Here is a 22,634-nt window from a genome sequence, read left to right on the forward strand (position 1 = left end):
ATGAACCATAATATATTTACTTATTTTACTAAATTCTATAACACAGGTAAACAGTTTTTAAATTGCTAACTCGTGTGAGAAATCTACTCACTGTAGTTCAATATTTGTCTATAGTTTTATGTACTTAGCTTGAAGGCATATATCAAAATACTGTGTTCAAAAATTAGTTTGATTAGTTCTGTACTCCTTTCAATGTGGCTATGTTTTTAATTTGAAATCCACTTAGGTTCATTTGTTTCTTTTTAATTTAGGCTTTTTCCTCTCATCCTTACTAATTTTCTTTATTCATGTTTTTGAGCATGTGAAACAATAGCATATTTTAAAGTCAGAACTGCATCCAAATCTATAGTCAATGACACATCCTTCATCCTTCTACCCTGTTCCTCCCCCCCAGTACTTTCTCTCTGTTACAACCTACTTCCTTTAAAATAACTGATGATGTTGATTTCTGGTTTATCCTTTCTGTATTTAATATTTCATGAAGAAACAGATAAATGTTCTCATTTTCCTTTTTATCTTACACAAAATGCATCATACTATATTCTTTTGCATTTTAACTTCACAGTACACCCCAGAAATCCCCCATATACATTTATAGATATGGATTTCATTCCAATCCCAAAGAAAGGCAATGCCAAAGAATGCTCAAACTACCTCACAATTGCACTCATCTCACACGCTAGTAAAGTAATGCTTGAAATTCTCCAAGCCAGGCTTCAGCAATATGTGAACCGTGAACTTCCTCATGTTCAAGCTGATTTTAGAAAAGGCAGAGGAACCAGAGATCAAATTGCCAACATCCGATGGATCATGGAAAAAGCAAGAGAGTTCCAGAAAAACATCTATTTCTGCTTTATTGACTATGCCAAAGCCTTTGACTGTGTGGATCACAATAAACTGTGGAAAATTCTGAAAGAGATGGGAATACCAGACCACCTGATCTGCCTCTTGAGAAATTTGTATGCAGGTCAGGAAGCAACAGTTAGAACTGGACATGGAACAACAGACTGGTTTCAAATAGGATAAGGAGTTCGTCAAGGCTGTATATTCTCACCCTGTTTATTTAACTTACATGCAGAGTACATCATGAGAAACGCTGGACTGGAAGAAACACAAGCTGGAATCAAGATTGCCAGGAGAAATATCCATAACCTCAGATATGCAGATGACACCACCCTTATGGCAGAAAGTGAAGAGGAACTCAAAAGCCTCTTGATGAAAGTGAAAGAGGAGAGTGAAAAAGTTGGCTTAAAGCTCAACATTCAGAAAACAAAGATCATGGCATCCAGTCCCACCACTTCATGGGAAATAGATGGGGAAACAGTGGAAACAGTGTCAGACTTTATTTTTCTGGGCTCCAAAATCACTACAGATAGTGACTGCAGCCATGAAATTAAAAGACGCTTACTCCTTGGAAGGAAAGTTATGATCAACCTAGATAGCATATTCAAAAGCAGAGACATTACTTTGCCAACAAAGGTTCATCTAGTCCAGGCTATGGTTTTTCCTGTGGTCATGTATGGATGCGAGAGTTGGACTGTGAAGAAGGCTGAGTGCTGAAGAATTGATGCTTTTGAATTGTGGTGTTGGAGAAGACTCTTGAGAGTCCCTTGGACTGCAAGGAGATCCAACCAGTCCATTCTGAAGGAGATCAGCCCTGGGATTTCTTTGGAAGGAATGATGCTAAAGCTGAAACTCCAGTACTTTGGCCACCTCATGCGAAGAGTTGACTCATTGGAAAAGACTCTGATGCTGGGAGGGATTGGGGGCAAGAGGAGAAGGGGATGACAGAGGATGAGATGGCTGGATGGCATCACCGACTCGATGGACGTGAGTCTCAGTGAACTCCGGTAGTTGGTGAGGGACAGGGAAGCCTGGCGTGCTGCAATTCATGGGGTCGCAAAGAGTCGGACACGACTGAGCGCCTGATCTGATCTGATACATTTATAGAGATCTACATTTTCTCCCAGATTTATTGAGATGTAATCGACACGTAACATTGTGTAAGTTTAAGGCTTAAGATGTGCTGACTTGATTTCCTCATTCATTTTTATTGCTGCACAGAACACACCAGTGTGTTATTTATTCAGCCGCTCTCAAATATTTCTAGCATTCTGTTGCAATGAATAACCTTGTGTAAGTGTGTTTTCATATTGTTGGATGTGTATTTTCGATTTCTAGAAGTGGGACTTCTGGATCAATATGTAGTTTAGATAGAAACTGCAAAATTCCTCTCAAGAAGGTTTGTGCCGGTTTGTGTTCCTACTTGCAGCTTGTGAGAGTGCTTGATTCACCATGGTCTTACCACAGAATATAGGGGTCATATTTTTTACTTTTTGTCAGTCTGAAAGGTGACAAATGGTATCTCAATGTAGTTTAAATTTGCTTTCTCTAATTATGAAGATCAAACACCTTTTCGTATGGTTAAGAGCCATTTTTGTTAATATATTTATTGTGAAATTGTGGTTCATATTTTCCTGTTCATTTTTCTATGTATTTTACCCTAACTTTTATTTAAAACTTTAAAAAATTGTAATAAAGTACACATAACATAAAATTTACCATCTTAACTATTTTAAAGTATACTGTTCCGTGGTATTAAGTATTTTCACACTGTTGTGCAACCAATCTCCAGAATATTTTCATCTTGCAAAACTGAAACTCTACACTCATTAAACACTCCTTCTCCCCCTAGTCCCTGCCAAGTACCATTCTATTTTTTGTTTTATGTATTTGACTACTCTAAATATCTCATATAACTGAAATCATAAGGTATTTTTTGTCATTGGCTTATTTCATTTAGCATAATGTCCTCAAGTTTTACTCATCTCCTAAATTTTTAAGCATTCTTTCCATTTTATTTGAGATATATGTTGCAAATATTTTCTCCCAGATTGTCAGCTATCTTTTGACCTCTTTTATTATGATGGGTTTTTGCCATGAAAGCATTTTAATTTTATGCAGTCAGAATTTTTAACTTATTTTTTTCTTTTCTATACCTGGAATTTGAATCATAGTTATGAAGTTTTCCTGTACACTCAAATGTAGAAGAATTTTATCAATTTTTTCTAGGCCTTGTATAGTTTTATCATTTCAGTTAATCCCTAATCTATGTGGAATTTATTCTTCTGTATGTTGGAAGATATCTGTTAAATTAATCTTTTTCCAAATGGCTGATCAGTTGTTCCAGAAATATTTATTAAAATCATCTTTGCTTCAGTGATTTGGGGTGCTACATTTATTATATGCTACATTTTCCTAATGTGTTGTATCTATTTCTGGACTTTTTTTTTTTTCCAGTGGTCTATTCATGTACCTATATCACACTATTCTCATTAGGCAGACTTTACAGTATATTTTAATGTCTCCTAAGACAAGTTCTTCTTTGTAAATTTTCCTTTCTCAGGGATTTCTTGGCTATTCTCACATGTTTATTTTTCTACTTGAACTTTAGGCTCAACTTGTCCAGTTCCTTAAAAATGTGTAGATACTTTTATTGGTATTTCATTAAATTGGGAAACAAATTAAAATTTTTGTGATGTTAAAACATCTTTACCAAGCTCAGGTACTATCTTTCCATTTGTTTATGTCTGTTTTTGTCAGACAACTCTTTGTTATGGGAGAATTTATGAAATTATATTATGATGCTATTGTACCAGAATATTATCTCCAAGAGATTGGGGCTTTGTTTACTACTATTTCCTGAGCAAATTTGGAAGAATACCTTTATATTTGTTGAATTAATGAATATTTGTTAAATGAAGGAATAGTAAGTTAGACAAAGGATCATTGTTTTGCCTTGAAAAGTGAAGAATATACTAAAAACATTAGTTTGGAGAGAACTCATCATAAATAAATATATAAAATAGCTTCTTTGTAGGTCGTACTTTGGGGTAAAATATTTTTATTCTAAAAGCATGTTATTTTTTATAATATTTTTATTCCGAAGTGCTACATTTGCACATATATCATTGAAAGGGTATGCCATTTAGAACATTTATTTTTTTCTTATTATATTCTCAGTTCAACTATATTTATTTGAAGCAATGTGTAGAGAGTAGTCCGATAGTACCTGTTCAGCAAGAATGGCTGGATCACATGTTAATGCTGGTACCTGAGTCTTTGAAGGAAGGGAAAGAACAAGAAGAACTTGTTCAAAGTCTCATAAACGAGGTGTCACGTGATTTTGAAAAAAGCATGAAGAGATATTTGGGTAAGTAGCATTTAACACACACCAAGCTTACTTGTTCCCCTGCCTATCCCAATCAAAAGCAGAAATATGTATAATAAACATATGTTTAGCTGAATGTATTTTTAGAGTTTTAATTTTGAGCCTATAATCTAATCAAATCTTTGTAATTTATGGGCACCATTTTTAAGGGCACTTTTTGTGTTCCCTTGTGGCTCAGACAGTAAAGCGTCTGTCTGCAGTGCACAAGACCAGGATTTGATCCCTGGATTGGAAAGATCCCCTGGAGAAGGAAATGGCAGCCCACTCCAGTATTCTTGCCTGGAAAATCCCATGGACGGTGGAGCCTGGTAGACTACCATCCGTGGGGTCGCAAAGAGTTGGACATGACTGAGCGACTTCACTTTTTTGCGTGTGATTTTAAATGTGCTTATTAACTAATAGTTTTTTAACTTTTTACTTTGTCTTTATGGTCGTAGTTATGCTACTTATAGGATTGTAAGAAAGTATTAGTGTGTTTGGGGAGATTTATTTGAGAAATAACCTTTGAAATTTTTAATTGGATTAATTTTTTAAGTTATTATGCCAGTGACCTTGGTATAGATAAGATGAAAATAGTTGAGGACTTATTAAAGCTTTACTGTATTTAAATTCACTTTCAAAGTAGGGCCAAAACAGTACCAAAAGCTTAATTTTGTTTCAAACAAGGGACTTTTTTCTTATACTCATTTTGATGTATATTAAACTATACTACTCATTATCAAAAGTTGAAACTTTGATTTCAGTAGGTCTTGCAAAGATTTTCAAGAAGTATTTATCTATCTATAAAATACTGTTTTTCTTTTTTTTTTAGTGAGAAGTGTTCTCATGAGACCTGATATTAATTGGGTTGAAGATGAAGGTGGCCCTATACCTGAATCCCCTGTGTGAGTAAATCTTTTAAAAAACAGTACTGCATCTAGGTTTTGATAACAGACTGAAAATAAACTGATCGATCTTGCATTCAAGGCTAAAATTATGAAGCTCAAAAGTGTTTTGAAAACATGTAAAAGAATTGTAATACTGTTTTTTTCCTCCCCTAAATGTATCCTCTACATTGGACTTACCTAGTTGTTGATTATACACTTATGAGAACCTTTATAGATGTATAACTCAACTTGGTCTTTCATAAGTAAACTTTGGAGTATGCCAGACAGATTTCTCCCTCTCTTCTCCCCAATTCTAAGGACCAAGTTTGTTTATGTAGGGTGACTGAGCCAGAGCACAGTGGAAGTTAAGGAACTCATGCATGGCCCATCAGCCTTCCTTAGGCACCAATGATCTCTTTATTCTCTCTGAAGAGAATGAACTCTCAAGACCTTGATGTATTTTTGTTACATGCTTATCTACTAAGTTTCCCATTGCTGACCCCATTTCTCTCTTCTCAATCCTGTCTTCTCACTTTGATACTAATTCTATGCCATAAGTATTACTTACTAAAATTTAGAATGTGTCATTTGAATCCTGTTTGATTCAGTGTTTTGTTTTTCCAGAGGCCTGGATTATTCTAAGCCTTGGCATTCTAACTATCTGCAGACAAGAAACCAAATATTAGCTAATTTGCACATTGTTCATCCAACCATGAAAATGTTACTGGACCTTGGTTATACAACATTTGCCAATACAGTTTTGCTAGACTTAACTGGAATTAGGTAAAATCCCATATTTATTAATTAACATTTAAAATTTGAATGTCTTCTGCTTGAGTCTATATTTTTGACTATATAAGTTTTATAACTGATAAATATTTAGGAGTTTTCACATTTAAAAAGTTTTTAGCTTATCTTACTTGCTTCACTCATTTTGTATCATGACCAGTTTGTTTGTTTTAAATCATTTTTTTTCTCATAAATAGAGGTAAAGGCCCTATTGATTGTGAATCACTAAGAAATGATTTATCAATACAAGCTAGAAAGGCAGAAGAGAAGATAATGAACACTTGGTATCCAAAGGTTATAAATCTCTTTACCAAGAAGGAGGCACTAGAAGGCATTAAACCTGAGAAACTGGATGCATTTTATAACTGCGTTTCCACACTTATGTCAAATCAGGTAAATAGATTTTGTATATTTTAAATGATAATGTTATTAAAGTTAATTTAGCATTTTATGAGGTATAGTGCTATATAATTATTTTGAAATAAAGTAAGAGAGACTTTTACTAGTTTAACTGAACAGTACTTCATTTCTGGAAGCAGTGTAAAATGAGAGGTAACTCTAGAAGTATGTGTCAATATTATGAGTGATTACCAGACTCATGCTTAAAGGCTATAAGCTAATTATCTATAGCTTTATTAAAGTAAATTAATAAAAGGATTATCCTAGAGAATGTATTTTTGAACTTATGAAATTCTAGGTTAATTTATTATCATTTTGTTCTTAGTAAAATCTTGATTTGAAATGTTATTGATCATTTTTAAATGACAGAGGATATGAATTTTATACAATTATTTTATTGGCTCCTTGAATTTTTACTATTGTAAAAATATAACCCTAGAAAAATAGTTTTTAATAAAAAGTTTTCCTTTTTGTAAAGATCTCCAAAGATTCCATAAATTTTGCCTTTTTAAAGGCATATATATATATGTGTACACATATATATATATGAATCTGATATGTAACACTGTAATGAATATACATGATTTCCTTTTTACCTTTATCCTCTTAAGAGGACAATGATTATATGATAAGAAGTTAAGAGTTGAAAAATGTTGTGAAGGTTATTTAAATCTATGTTTGTCTACTTTGTTTACATTTCTAATAATTGGTTATATATAAGAAAGTATTATTCATCCTTTAGTAACTTATAGTGCACATTTCTAAGTTCCAGTGGCTTCACTCTCAAGTAATGGTATGCTGGAAATCTGATGCTCCAGGAGAAGAACTCCTGATTTGTAGTGTTTGCCAATTTCCATGGTATAAATATTCCTACCATGGTGATTTTCAGGCATCCAAGAGTTTAGTATCTGGTTCACAGAATTCTTGAATGTTTAATAATTAGATCTTGTAATTGTAGGACCTAGCATTAGTACATCACTCTCACTTGCCCCAAATCCATACCTCACGAAAGTAAAAGTGAAAAGTGAAAGTTGTTCAGTCGTGTCTGATTCTTTGTGACCCCATGGACTATATAGTCCATGGAATTCTCCAGGCCAGAATACTGGAGTGGGTAGCTTTTCCCTTCTGCAGGGGATCTTCCCAACCCAGGGATGGAACCCAGGTCTCCTGCATTGCAGACGGATTCTCTAGAAGCTGAGCCACAAGGGAAGCCCATCACCTCGTGACAGCCCCCAAACTGTGTTTTAGGCCCCTCCACCCCTCAGGCTTTACCATGCTCTTGGGTCTTCTGGAACTTTTTTTGTACCAGGGACAAAATTACTGAAGAATGTGGAAGATTCTAAGTTGCCATTTTAAGACTGTTGATATTCTATAGAAAAATTAAAGTTTGCATATATCGTTCTATTTTAAACTGTATTAAGAACATATTGTGCTGAATGAAGATAATTTTCAGGACTAAATGGATTGGTAAAATGAATTAATTATCGGCAATAGTTCACTGATTTAAACTTTTAGTTAAAGGTTTGTACTTTCTAAACTAGTAATAACTTATGGTATCATGCAGCTAAAAGATCTCTTAAAGAGAACTGTAGAAGGATTTGTAAAGCTCTTTGACCCAGAAGATCAACAAAGGCTGCCCATATTTAAGATGGAATTGACTTTTGATGATGATAAAATGGAATTTTATCCTACTTTTCAAGATTTGGAAGATGTTGTCTTTGGTTTGGTTGAGCGAATAGCTGAAGCTCTGCAGGTAAGTCTTTATCCTTATTCATTGGGTTTCTTTTTAAAAAAATATTTTATTGGAGTATAGTTGATTTACAATGTTGTTAGTTTCAAATGTACAGAAAAATGAATCAGTTATACATGTACGTATATCCACTTTTTTTTTTTTTTAAGATTCTTTCTCCATGTGTATCATTACAGAGTACTGAGTAGAGTTCCCTGTGCTATAGAGAGGTCCTCATTAGTTATCTATTATATATAAATGTATGCATACACATACATATTTGTATTAGTGTGTATATGTCAATCCCAACCTCTTAGTTTATCCCTCCACCCCCTTACCCTCTAGTAGCCAAAAGCTTTTTTCCTACATCTGTGACTCTACTCATCAGATTTCTTTCAGTTTAGTTCAGTTGCTCAGTCGTGTCCAACTTTTTGCAACCTGGTGGACTGCAGCACACCAGACTTCCCTGTCCATCACCAACTACCAGAGCTTGCTCAAACTCATGTCCATCGAGTCGATGATGCCATCCAACCATCTCATCCTTTATTGTCCCCTTCTCCTCCTGCCTTCAATCTTCCCCAGTATCAGGGTCTTTTCCAATGAGTCAGTTCTTCGCATCAGGTGGCCAAAGTATTGGAGCTTCAGCTTCAGCATCAGTGCTTCCAATGAATATTCAGGACTGATTTCCTTTAGAAGTGACTGGTTGGATCTCCTTGCAGTCCAAGGGACTCTCAAGAGTCTTCTTCAACACTTCAGTTCAAAAGCATCAATTCTTCGGCGCTCAGCTTTCTTTATAGTCTAACTCTTACATTCATACATGACTACTGGAAAAACCATACCTTTGACTAGATGGACCTTTGTTGGCAAAGTAATGTCTCTGCTTTTTAATGTGCTGTCTAGGTGGTGGCTCAGACGGTAAAGTGTCTGCCTACAATGCGGGAGACCCAGGTTCAATCCCTGGGTCAGGAAGATCTCCTGGAGAAGGAAATGGCAACCCACTCCAGTATTCTTGCCTGGAAAATCCCATGGATGGTGGAACCTGGTAGGCTACAGTCCATGGGGTTGCAAAGAGACAGACACGACTGAGCAACTTCACAGGTTGGTCATAGCTTTTCTTCCAAGGAGCAAGTGTCTTTTAATTTCATGGCTGTAGTCACCATCTGCAGTGATTTTGGAGCCCCAAACAGTAAAGTCTGTCACTGTTTCCATTGTTTCCCCATATATTTGCCATGAAGTGATGGGACCGGATGCCATGATCTTAGTTTTTTGAATATTGAGTTTTAAGCCAGCTTTTTCACTCTCTTCTTTCACTTTCATCAAGAGGCTTTTTAGTTCTTCTTTGCTTTCTTCCATAAAGGTGATGTCATGTGGCTCTTCTTAAAACTTTTTAGTTGAATATAAGCTCTATAAAATGTATATGTACATAACTTGTTGTTTTCTTTTAATCCTCCAAATTTTTGTAAGTTAAAAGTGCTTTCTCTTTGAGAAAGTTTCCTGGCTTGAGATGATATTTTTCTTTTTAGAACTTTTATTGTAGTTATGAATTAATAAATATATTAATTTTTATGTTGTAGTATGAATATATACATATTTACAAATTGATATTTTATGTGTTTCATGTTCCCTATTGAGTTGTGAACTTCTTAAGGACAAGATCCAAGTGATGTGTGTTCTTTCTAGAGCTTTCTAATATAATCACTTCAACATTATAATTCCTTACAGAGATTTGTTGAATGATAAAAAACTAAGTCAACTAAGGTTTTATATTTTAAATCATTATTTTGCATCAAGTTATCTTTTCCTGGACCATTGAAACCTGAAATTAATTTAAGTATAATATAAGATCTACATATAGATCAACTGTACAGATATTTATTTCATAAATTATCATTTTTATATCTGTTAGAATGTCCAAACAGTACCCTCTTGGCTATCAGGAACTTCAACACCTGTGAATCTTGACACAGAACTTCCTGAACATGTGTTACAGTGGGCTCTTGATAAGCTGAAGGTGGCGGTGCATCGTAACTTAGAAGGCGCAAGAAAACATTATGAGACATACGGTATATATGACACAAATATTATATCTCTTTTTTTGTGATAAAAAAATCCATTTTATTTTTACTAGAATTTTGTCAGATATTTGGTTGTCTGGATCTGTTATGACAGACCAGAGAGAGCAAGAAGTGAGCATAGGCATGGTTTCTGACAGAGTCATGGATCAAACCCAAGAAACTTGAATTCTGTTATTCAGTCCAAAGGGTGACTATTAACTGGAGCAGGGTCATAAAGTCAAAACATAGAGAGAAAGAATGTTGATATAAACAGAAAGTTAAATCAAGGGCAAAAGCAAGGTAATTTCTAACAATTTCAGCTTAATCATCTCTTCAAGTATGTTATGGGGTCAGTATGTTATGGTGTCAGGATAAATAGTTGTTATTTGACATTCTGTTAACCAGAACTTTTTATTAACTGGCTTATCTGTGAAAAGACGCTTACTCCTTGGAAGGAAAGTTATGACCAACCTAGACAGCATATTCAAAAGCAGAGACATTACTTTGCCAACAAAGGTTCGTCTAGTCAAGGCTATGGTTTTTCCTGTGGTCATGTATGGATGTGAGAGTTGGACTGTGAAGAAGGCTGAGCACCGAAGAATTGATGCTTTTGTACTGTGGTGTTGGAGAAGACTCTTGAGAGTCCCTTGGACTGCAAGGAGATCCAACCAGTTCATTCTGAAGGAGATCAGCCCTGGGATTTCTTTGAAAGGAATGATGCTAAAGCTGAAACTCCAGTACTTTGGCCACCTCATGCGAAGAGTTGACTCATTGGAAAAGACTCTGATGCTGGGAGGGATTGGGGGCAGGAGGAGAAGGGGAGGACAGAGGATGAGATGGCTGGATGGCATCACTGACTCGATGGACATGAGTCTGAGTGAACTCCGGGAGTTGGTGATGGACAGGGAGGCCTGGCGTGCTGCGATTCATGGGGTCTCAAAGAGTCAGACACGACTGAGCGACTGATCTGATCTGATCTGTGAAAGTGTTAGTCACTCAGTCATATCCGACTCTTTGCAAGCCCATGAACTGTAGCTCTCCAGGCTCCTCTGTCCATGGAATGCTCCAGGCAAGAAAAATGAAGTGGGTTGCCATTTTTTACTCCAGGGAATCTTCCTGACCCAGGGATTGAACCTGCATCTCCTGCATTGGCAGGCAGATTCTTAACTACTGCACCATCTGGGAAGCCCTTAAAAGCATTATTAGTTCAGAGTAGTGTTGAAAATGTTATTCACTCAGTTGTGTGCGACTCTTTGTGACCCCCTGGACTGAGCCCACCAGGCTCAGGCTTCTTTGTCTGTGGAATTCTCCAGGCAAGAATACTGGAGTAGGTAGTCATACCCTTCTCCAAGGGATCTTCCCAACCCAAGGATCGAACCCAGGTCTCCCATATTACAGGCAGATTCTTTATTGTCTGAGTCACCAAGGAAGTTTTATCTGTACCTCTAAGTTATTTTATATAAACTATTATTTTTATTTTAAAAGTCTACTTTTAATCTGGTTGGCTTGTTAGTTTTATTTTATGTTATTACATCTATTCATGTTAATGTATGTTGTTAGTCTATTAATAATATTTAATTAAATAGGCTGCTCTAGTCTATGACTATATAAAAAGCACTTTATCTTTTTAAAAGAGTATAATTGAGATTTAAATTAGATTATTAATTTTCAGTTGAAAAGTACAGTTGGCTCATTGATGGGACTGCTGTTAAGCTGATAGAGACTTTTCAGGCAGAGGATCATACTTTTGATGAATACACAAAGGTATGTGTTAATTCTGTTTTTCATTAATGCTTTTTTGAATTTATTTTTAAAGTTAAGATTTTTTATTCTAAAAAATAAATGCATCGGTCTGAGTTAATAGGATTTCTTATTCAAAACATCATTCTAGTAAACTCATATGTTCATCTAATAATTCCCTTATTCATTTAGCTCATTCATTGATTCAACAAAAATGCTTTTCATCACATTCAGACATATAGCAATATTTTGGTTATGCAAAAATAAATAATATATAAACATTATCCTCAAGAGCTTATATTGAACATGGAAACCAGACATAGAAATAACAACTGTGAAAGTGAAAGTTGCTTAGTCGTGTCCGACTCTGCCACCCCATGGACTATACAGTCCATGGAATTCTCCAATCCAGAATACCAGAGTGGGTAGCCTTTCCCTTCTCCAGGGGATCTTCCCAATTCAGAGATTGAACCCAGGTCTCCCCTCATTGCAGGTGGATTCTTTATGAGATGAGCCACAAGGGAAGCCCAAGAATATTGTAGTGGGTAGCCTATCCCTTCTCCAGGGGATCTTCTCGATCCAGTAATTGAACTGGGGTCTCCTATATTGCAGGAGGATTCTTTACCAACTGCGCTACCAGGGAAGCCCAACTGTAATATATTGAAATTAGTACTAGAATGGAGATAGGGACAAAGTGGTATGGAACCTTAGAAGAAGGAATGGCTACTTTTGCGTCAATAAATTGATGAAGATTTCTAGAAAAAGTGAAAAGTGGGCTGGGCTTTGAAATAGTTTATAGGTGAAGAAGAGGGGAAATGTAACATACTGCTACTGCTACTGCTACTGCTAAGTCGCTTCAGTCGTGTCCGACTCTGTGCGACCACATAGACGGCAGCCCACCAGGCTCCCCCGTTCCTGGGATTCTCCAGGTAAGAACACTGGAGTGGGTTGCCATTTCCTTCTCCAATGCATGAAAGTGAAAAGTGAAAGTGAAGTCGCTCGGTCGTGTCTGACTCTTAGCGACCCCATGGACTGAAGCCTACCAGGCTCCTCCGTCCATAGGATTTTCCAGGCAAGAGTACTGGAGTGGGGTGCCATTGCCCTCTCCAATGTAACATAAGACAGGGCCAAAAGTATTTAGAGGTGTTCAGAGAACGTTGAATAAACCCCAAATGGCTGAAGAATGAACAGAGGAGCCTGGTGGGGCTACATTTCATGGGTTGGGAAAGAGTTGGACACAACTGAGTGACTAAGTACACAGGTACAGCTGAAGAATAGGTAGTTAGGAATACAATATCTAGGGTATTTTGTGTTTCTGTACAAATTTTAGAATAATTGTGTTCTAGTTCTGTGAAAAATTCCATTAATATTTTAAAAAATATTTATTTTTATTTATTTATTTGGCTGCTTTGGGTCTTAGCTGTGGCACACGGGATCTTCAACCATCCTGTGGGAATCTTTCATGGCCTCTACATTGGAAACTCAGGTCTTAACCACTGGAATGCTAGGGAAGTCCCTGACTGTGTTTTTTTATTTTGTTTTGTTTTACCAATGTATGGGTCCTGCTTTCTTGTTTCTTTGTATGTCTCATAATTTTCTGTTGGAATCCGGACATTTTAGGTAATATATTGTAGCAACTCCAGGCACTGGTCTCTCTTCCAGTTTGCTATTTTTATTAGCTTGTTTATTTGTTTAGAGACTGGGCAGATTATTTTAGTGAAGTCTGTTTTGCTCCCCACACCCTCTGAAGTACCGAGTGTTGCTCCTCAGGGAGCCACAGTGTTGGGTATGCCGAAAGTCATCCTGGAAAGGCTATGGTTTCAAATGTCTTTATTCTCTCTTTCTCTGGCTATACGTAGCTGTTAGTCTTCACATACTGCTGGTTAATTGCTGTATTGTTTTCAACAATTCCATAGAGGTATAACTTGCTCTACTGTAATCAAATTCAGACTCCCTTGAAAAAGCAGTTGCCAGAGTCAGTGTTTGATGGTTATTCTATCCCAGGAGGGATCATACCAACAGTCTCCTTCCCTGGCTCTTTCTCTCAAACTAGCTGGTCTATGATTTAGCCAGAATCTTCACCAAATCACTGAACCTTCCTCAAAGTTGCTCCTTGCCACAACCTCCACTGTTTTTGAGGGCACAGTTAGGCTTGAATTTTTCCATGTTCTATTGCAACTGAAGTCAATTCCTTTGGGAAAAGATTAGGAGGTATCTATTTTATGACATGCTTCTCCTTCCCTTCCAGGCAAAATGTCTGAGCCAAGGCCTTGGAGCTGGGAATGGGGATAGTGATAGGCTTCTCTCAGTGACAATCCCACTGAAGAAGTCGAGCACTTAATGGAGTGTGTGCATTCTAAGTCACTTCAGTCATGTCTGACTCTTTGAGACCCTGTGGACTGTAGTCTGCCAGGCTCCTCTGTCCATGGGATTTTCCAGGCAAGAATATTGGAGTGGGTTGCCATGATGTTCTCCAGGGCATCTTCCCAACCCAGGGAACTAAACTCGCATTTCCGGTGTCTCCTGTATTGGAGGCAGGTTCTTTACCACTAGTGCCATCTGGGAAGCCCAGACTCAGTGGAGTAGAGAGTACTAACCTGAGGTTAGCCTTGTCTCTTTTCTGCTATGGAGCTGCCACCTTCCCAGCGAGGGCAAGTGTGATTGGTGTCTCAGTATTCTCAGTGGTACCATGACCAAGATTGACCCTCCCTTCCATGAGTGGTATTTGTGTGGTACAAGGGAGTTCCCACCTTCCAATTACATTAACCAAGAACCTAGCTTTAACAAAACTAGTTAAGCCAGCCAACTGAAACCTGGGTGGTGAGGGAGCCCTCTGTTCTTGACTGTACTTGTCTGGAGTGGAGTTTCCACATTCTGAGCTGGCAGCAGGGTGGGAGGGAGAAATCCATGTTTAAATACCACAGATTCTCACTTTTCCTTCTAAATTTTCATAAAGTTTCACCAATATATGTTTGTTCATTTTCTGTATACTCTTATGACCATTTTCAGTGGTTTAAAATTAAATCTTTGTTTTTAAAATAATGTGTTAGTCACTCAGTTGTATTGGATGTTTACTGTTAAATTGGTAAATTCCTTAATGAAAGGACAGGGGGGAAAAAGTTGGTGCAACAATGGAAAGAAATTTAATCCCTTAGCAAATATAAATGGATTTATACTTATAGGATATAATTAAGAATTTCACCATAATACTGTACTGTCAAATCAGAGATTACTTTGAAAATTCTAACCATTTTTGTTTTAAATCCTTTTTTAAAGTTTATAGGAAAATTTTTCAATCTTGCTTCAGAAATAATGCTTTTGCCTCAGTGGGTTCATTTCCCTATGGTGCGTTTGGATTGTGAAGATTTGAAGACAGGCCTAACAAACAAAGCAAGAACCTTTGCAAACATGTTGCTAAATGATATAGCTTCAAAACATAGGAAAGAGAATGAAAAGTAAGTAGAATCAGTTGCCAAACTCAGAATTTTAGAGTAAAAGAGATATTGGGTTGTCAAAAAATAAAAAATTCCACTGGTCTTCTTGCAGGAAAACCCAAATGAATTTTTGGCCAACCAGATAGTTTGCTAATAGCAATTCTTGTTTAAAAATATAAGATTAAAATATAAGTGCTTACAATGTTTTTTCTCCAACTTCAATAAGGATTAAAGCTAATATTTATATAAAGCACTTAGCACAGTGCCTAGAACATGGTACTCAAGAAACGTTAGCTGTTTATTTTCCCAGAAGCAATATGAGAAAATTATATGCTTTGAAATCAGAGAGACTTGGATTTGAATCCTGGCTCTACCATGAAAATGACATGAAATGACTCTAGGCGAGTTACTAAATTTCCCTGAGCCTCAATTTCCTGCTGTGCCAGTTATGAAAAATAATACCTTGCCTTGCAGAACTGATGTTTGGATCACAGATAACATTTGTAAAGGATTTAGCACCATGCTTGGCAGAGAATAGGTACCCAAGAAAGGGAGCTATCACATCACATCAATAAATATTTTCAAGTCAATAAAAAAATATGACTGTCATAAAGTATTGGTTAGCCATATTTTGTACAAAATTTTATTACATAATGATATGGTAAAGTATTAGACACTTCCTTTCAACAATCCCATTGAGTAGTGGCAATGACAATACCATAGTTAATTTTAAAAATGATTTATGTTTGACACGACTTTTTGGTGTTTACTTTTGTAATATTGGTCACTTTTCTGGAAAATTCTACTACTTTCAACAAGCAACTGTCTTATTATAAACTCATGGCAGAAGAGCAGTTGAAAAGTTGTCCATTTTCCTCTGCCTCGTTCATGCTTTGGTTTCTTCCTAAGTTCCTTATGTGAATTAGGTAACATCAAAAGAAGGAAATGGGAACTTCCCTGGTGGTCCAGTTGCTAAGACTCTCTATTCCCAATGCAGGGGGCCCAGGTTCGATCCCTGGTCAGGGTACTAGATCCCACGTGCCACAAATGAAAGATCCCGCGTGCCACGACTAAGACCTGGTGTAGCCAAATAAATAAATAAATAGTTTTCTTTAAAAGGAGGAAATGTGTACCACTATGTTAAGCATAATTTATTAAATAAATTAATAATAAAGAGCAATTTTCTTTTTTTTTTTTTTTTAGTTCTACCTGTTTATTGCTACCAACCTGTCACCCTCCACCCTCATGCACACATGCTCAGTCATGTAATCCCATGGACTGCAGCCCGCCAGCCTCCTCTGTCCATGGAATTCTTCCAGGCAAGAATACTGGAGTGGGTTGCCATTTCCTTCTCCAGCAATTCTCTTACTTCACAGTTTGGTTTAGTATCTGCTTGGGCAAACTTGCTCTCTCTAATCTTATTTGCCCTCTTTCCTTTTCTGTTTTGTTTTGCTTTTGGCCGTGCCACAGAGCATGGGGGATCTTAGTTCCCTGACCAGGGATCAAGCCTGTGCCTCCTGCAGTGGAAGCATGCAGTCCTAGCCATTGGACTGCCATGGAACTTCTACCTCCTTTTATTTTAATTGTATTGTTGCTCCAAAGGGACTCAGATTCTGCTCTAGTAAGAAGAAAGCACCCACAGTAGAATCATCTGCTTATTTTTTGCATTATCAACATTAATATATCCTTCTAAAAAACTATTTTTCTAAATAATTTTAAAGATTTATTTATTAATGTTTATTTTTGGCTGTGCTGAGTCTTTGTTGCTGTGCACAGGCTTTCTAAATTGCAGCAAGTGTGTACTACTCTTCTTTGCAGGGAGCGGGCTTCTTACTGTGGTAGCTTCTCTTGTTGCAGAGCACAGGCTCTAGAGCTCAGGCTCAGTAGTTGTGGCACATTGTCTTAGTTGCCACCTGGCATGTGGGATCTTCCTGGACCAGGGATCGAACTCGTGTCGTCTGCATTGGCAGGTGGACTCCCAACAACTAGACCACCAGGGAAGCCACTCTTAAAATATTGATAATCGAAAATTAACCATTGAACTTCCGTGGCGATCCAATGGTTAAGAATTTGCCTTCTCATGCAGGGGGTGTAGGTTGGATTCTTGGTGAGGGAGCTAAGATCCTACATGCCTCATGGCCAAAAAACCAAAAAGTGAAGCAGAAGTAATATTGTAACAAAGTCAATAAAGACTTAAAAAATGATTCACAACAACAACAAAAAAGCTTTAAAAAAATACTGTCAAGCCCTACGTGATCTGATTTCTGTTCATCTCTACAACTTCATGTTCTATCCTCTTTTTTGCATTCACACTGCTCTGCTTGCCATTCCCAAACTATTTGAAGCTTTTTGCTACCTCAGGCTTTTATCCTTGTTATTTTTCTTCCTTGGAAGCTTTTCCCCTGATATTTGTATGACTCTTCTTTTTCTTTCTCTCATTTTGAATTATCACCTCTCTTGAGAGATCATTCCTGGTCACTTTAAATAAAATACTGGTTCCTTTTCTATACTCCATTATTCTTTATCCCTTTACTGATTTTTTTTCTTCATAGAACTTTTTACTATCTAACATTGTGTTATGTATTTATGTATTTTTTGTCTCTCTCATCAACTTGAATGTAAGCTTTATGATGATAGGGACTTGATCTATTTGGTGTTATATCTCCAATGCTTAGAACTTTGCTTAGCACACTGCAGGTATTCAATTATTTATTAAATGAATGAATAAGTATAATTACATAGTATAAATGAAATACCTGCATGAACTAAAATTTATTTTAAAAATCACTTACCTCTTTTGTACTTTGTTTTTGCAAGGAGTTTTTCTGATATTTCTAGCAATGGCATGACAATACTGATACTGCAAAGCATAGAGAAAAAATTCTATGAAATATATCTTAGTTAAATAATGGGTATAGGTATAGGGTATCTATTAATAGATTCATACATACGTAGACTTTCTGAAAGAATCATGAATTTTAAAAATGTATGCAGAGATTTGATCTTTTCAGTTGCCATGTTTCACAAGGGACATTACTACTACTAGTAATAATTAAGCTGATGATTATACTAACACCATAGTTACCAGTAATTGAGAGTGTACTATGCACTGGGCTCTTTTGCATTCATTATTCATTATTGTATTACAACAATCCCACAAGATGAATTTAATAACTTCATTTAATTCACAAATATTCAAAGCTAGTAGCAGCTGAGGCAGGATTTAGATATAGAGCCGCCTGATCCATCCAAAGCGTGCTTGCTCTATTTTACACTGAAAATGTTGCCTTAATTTTATAGATTTTATAAATCTATGGTGTATCCTGAGTTGTGTCAGTTAAGTTATACTTAAATATTTTAAGATGCCTAACTGATTATTTTTAGGATCACAGTGCCTATTTTATAGTAATCATAATTGAGCATAATATAGCATTAATTACTGTACCTATAATAAAGCAAGGTATTATGTCAGTATTTGCAGTGAATTTGAAGCAGTTAAAGAGCATGCATTAAAAGTTCCTGAGACAACAGAGGAAATGATGGAGCTTATATCTTATGTAGAAAAAGCCCGAACTGTAGGAATTCAGGAGTTGGTTTCACGGATCAAGGTAAGAATTTTTTAATCTACATATTAAAAAAATTTTTTTTCATTGTGAAATATGGTACACATATTGAAAATGAATAACACATATGGTTAAACACAGTTATAAAGTGAACACCTATGTTGCCACCACCCAGGTGAAGAAATAGGATATTGCCAGCACCCTAGAAATCCTTTGTATATGACTTTCTGACCATAATTACTTCCCTTTCTCCACCTCCTAGAGGTGTCAACCTGGTTTCTACAGTAATCATTTTTTTCCTTTAGTTCCTCCATATGTGCATCCTTAACAAAGGTTTAAAAGATATTTTCTTTTATAGTTTCTACATTTAGTAGTACATATGCTCGTGCCTTCCCCTACACAAGGTTATATACCTATTCACCTATATTATACTCTAATTTTTGTTTAAAAATATGAGATGCAGGGGGCCTCCCTGGTGATCCAGTGGTATAGAGACTTGCTATACACAGGAGACTAACACATTATAAATCAACTATACTCCAATAAAAATTAATTTAAAAACATTATTATGATTGGATGTTGAATTTTATTTTTTGCATCTATTGGTATGATCTTGTGCATTTTCTCCTTTAATCTATTAATACAGCTAGTTATATGAATCAGGTTTTATTGGGTTAATTTCTATGTGCAATATAATACATATATAATGCATTCTGAACATTATATATATTATATACATATACATCCTATGTGTATCTCAAACAAAAACTCTTAAATTAGCCTTTGAATCTGTATTTCAGTTCTTAAAAATTACAGCACTGCATACAGATCAATGCAGGTTATAAGGGGTAAAGATATTTAATGTCTTATTCAGGTAAATCTATTGATTTTAAAGATTTTTTTTTTTTTTTTGCCAGTCACTTCTAAACTCTTTCTGGACAATTGTTATATGCTAATGGTAGGACTTCCCTGGTGACTCAGACAGTAAAGCGTCTGTCTACAATGCGGGAGACCCGGGTTCAATCCCTGGGTGGGGAAGATCCCCTGGAGAAGGAAATGGCAATCCACTCCAGTACTATTGCCTGGAAAATCCTACGGACAGAGGAGCCTGGTATCCTACAGTCCATGGGGTCGCAAAGAATCGGACACGATTGAGCGACTTCACTTTCACTTTCAATGGTAGGCAAAAGAAGTGGTACTGTTATTGAAGATGTAAAACAAAATAAAAGATGTTAAAATCTTTGCCACCAAAGATTAAAAAATTAAATATATAAGAATAAAACTGTAAAATCCTTTTAAAAAAAACAACAGAGTTGCTGGAAAAATGCATGTTTGATCACCATTTTCAGCCATATACATGGATAATCAAGAACTTTTATCTTAAGTCAATTGCAAGTGAAAACTATTAAAAAGCTTGAATTTTGGTATGTGTTTGTGTGTGTGTTAGTCCTCCATTCGTGTCCGACTCTTTGTGACCCCAAGGATGGTAGCTTGCCAAGCTCCTCTGTCCATTGTATTCTCTAGGCAAGAATACTGCAGTGAGTTGCCATTCCCTTTTTCAGGGATCTTCCCAATCCAGGGATCAAATCTGGATCTCCTGCATTTCAGGCAGATTCTTTACCATCTGAGCCACCAGGGAGCAAATTAACTGCTCTTACTATAAAAGTCTTTAATTGTGTGCTATGAAGCCAGATAAATAATCCTATAGTTATTGAAATACCCATGTGATTTGGGTGATATGAAATATCAGTTAATAATCTGAGTCAGATTGAAATTTGAAAAAGTATTAGAAATTGTTGTTTCTCTTTTTCATAATGCTTTAGGGCTTCCCTTGTGGCTCAGCTGGTAAAGAATCGACCTGCAGTGCAGGAGACCTGGGTTCCATCCCTGGGTTGGGAAGATCCCCTGGAGAAGGGAATGGCTACCCACTCCAGTATTCTGGCCTAGAGAATTCCATGGACTGTATAGTCCATGGGGTCTCAATGAGTTGGACATGACTGAGTGACTTTCACTTCCATTCTACATGGTTTAACATATCTGGAGTTTCTTCTGTAGGAATCCAAACGCCGGATGAGTTACTTTTTAGATGTATTTCTATTTCCTCCAGAAGACTTAGCTTTAAATTCAGCTGTCCTTATGTGGCCCTGGAAAATTAATCCCATCTTTGATGAAAATGATGAGGTAAATATATTTTTCCTTATATATTTTTGTATTCTGATATTTTAAGTTCAATGTTCATTTAATTTTCATACATACTTGCCATCTACTGTTTTTTTTTTTTTTTGACGTTACACACTGCTATATTTGTTTAATTATTTTTGGCTACATGTGGGCTTTCTCTAGTTGCAGAGAGTGGGGGCTGCTTTCTAGTTGTGGTGGCTTCTCCCTGGGTGGCTTCTCTTGTTGTGGAGCACAGTCTGTAGGGCTCACAGGCTTCAGTCGTTGTGGCACAGGATTAGTTGCTCTGAGGTGTGCAGAATCTTCCCAGACTGGGGATCAAACCCCCATCTCCTGGCAGGTAAATTCCCATCCACTGTGCCACCAGGGGAGTAGTCCCTTGCCATCTACTTTTAAAAAGTAACTTCATGTGTCAGTATGAGTTTGGGATTAGCAACATTTATGGCCCTGCAGGCTTAAGACAGGCTTAATCCACAAGGTTTTAAAAAGTGGGACTGACATTAAAAAGTTAGAACTATTATCAAATTAATAATAGGGGGGGTTCCTGGTCATCCAGTGGCTAGGCTTCATGCTCCCAATGCAGGGGACTGCAGTTTGATCCCTGGCCATAACTAAGAGTTCTCAAGCTACAACTTAGAAGTTTGCATGCCCCAGCGAAGATCCCTCGAGCCACAGTGAGGACCCAACATAGCCAAAATAAATAAATTTAACAAAAAGGAAATTACTAAAAGACTAATAATCATAAGCACTGTGCTCAGTACTCTCCATTTATTAAATCATTTAATACTGACAAAAATCCCAGGTGCTTCTATTTCCCCCATTTCATAGCTGAGAAAAATGTGTCTCAGAGAAGTTAAGCAACTTTCTCAGGAGGAAGTTGCAGATTCAGGATTTTATATTAATACTGAATATAGTTCAAATTTTGTAAAAGTCCTAATTTAAGCTAGCTTTCCCTAAACTGGGAAGTGAGATAGTATAGTAATGGAAAGCATAGACTTCAGTCAGATAAGCCCGAGTTCTAATCCAGATTTTGACTTTCATGATCTTGTGACATTGGACATGCCTCTGAATCTCTCTATACGCTTAAATTTCTTCATCTCTGAAATGAGGATATAATACTTGTGGTAATGTAGGTAAAGTGTTTAATAATTCTTGACATAAGAAATGCTCGATATATGGTAGGTTTTATTATTTTCCCAGAATCTGTTAAACAGTTAAAATATCTACTTAAAATAAGAATTATTATGGTCACTTTGGAGATACAGAAAATTTTTTCTGTGTAATTTATTATTCTTTTCCTTTCATATCAGTCAATGTTTTATTTTTGTACAACATTTTACTTTTACTTTGCTGATGTGTTTTGTTGCTGTACAGAGCATTCAGATTTCTCATTTGATCATTCTTTGCTTTGTAGCAAAATAATTAACATGATTTAATTGTTTTCTTTTAAAGCTCATTGAGAATGCTAAACATAGAAAAGAAAATGAACTAATAGCAAAGAGAGAGAAACTGATTTTGGAAGTAGAAAAGGAATCACGGCGCATGGAAGAGTTTGCAGAATTTGCAGAGTTGGACCGCATGCAACAGGTCTGAAAAACATAGACAGTAGCTGTGGCAGGCTGGTAGATGAGTATAGGACATGTCTGTATAG

The 22,634-nt window shown here is 36.4% G+C and overlaps 1 protein-coding gene across 1 annotated transcript in view; it reads left to right on the forward strand.

Moving 5' to 3' along the window:
- DNAH12 (dynein axonemal heavy chain 12) overlaps nucleotides 1-22,634 on the forward strand; it is a 187,723-nt gene that overhangs the window by 28,874 nt on the left and 136,215 nt on the right. The window contains exons 6-16 of the mRNA XM_055557953.1: nucleotides 4,024-4,213; nucleotides 5,043-5,115; nucleotides 5,722-5,880; nucleotides 6,084-6,279; nucleotides 7,850-8,038; nucleotides 9,921-10,077; nucleotides 11,741-11,832; nucleotides 15,085-15,263; nucleotides 18,715-18,850; nucleotides 20,861-20,986; nucleotides 22,436-22,570. Coding sequence (XP_055413928.1) covers nucleotides 4,024-4,213; nucleotides 5,043-5,115; nucleotides 5,722-5,880; nucleotides 6,084-6,279; nucleotides 7,850-8,038; nucleotides 9,921-10,077; nucleotides 11,741-11,832; nucleotides 15,085-15,263; nucleotides 18,715-18,850; nucleotides 20,861-20,986; nucleotides 22,436-22,570 — 1,632 coding nt within the window. The remainder of the gene's footprint in view (nucleotides 1-4,023; nucleotides 4,214-5,042; nucleotides 5,116-5,721; nucleotides 5,881-6,083; nucleotides 6,280-7,849; nucleotides 8,039-9,920; nucleotides 10,078-11,740; nucleotides 11,833-15,084; nucleotides 15,264-18,714; nucleotides 18,851-20,860; nucleotides 20,987-22,435; nucleotides 22,571-22,634) is intronic.

The sequence above is a fragment of the Bubalus kerabau genome, chromosome 20 (genome assembly GCF_029407905.1).
Source record: "Bubalus kerabau isolate K-KA32 ecotype Philippines breed swamp buffalo chromosome 20, PCC_UOA_SB_1v2, whole genome shotgun sequence".
NCBI lineage: Eukaryota > Metazoa > Chordata > Mammalia > Artiodactyla > Bovidae > Bubalus > Bubalus kerabau.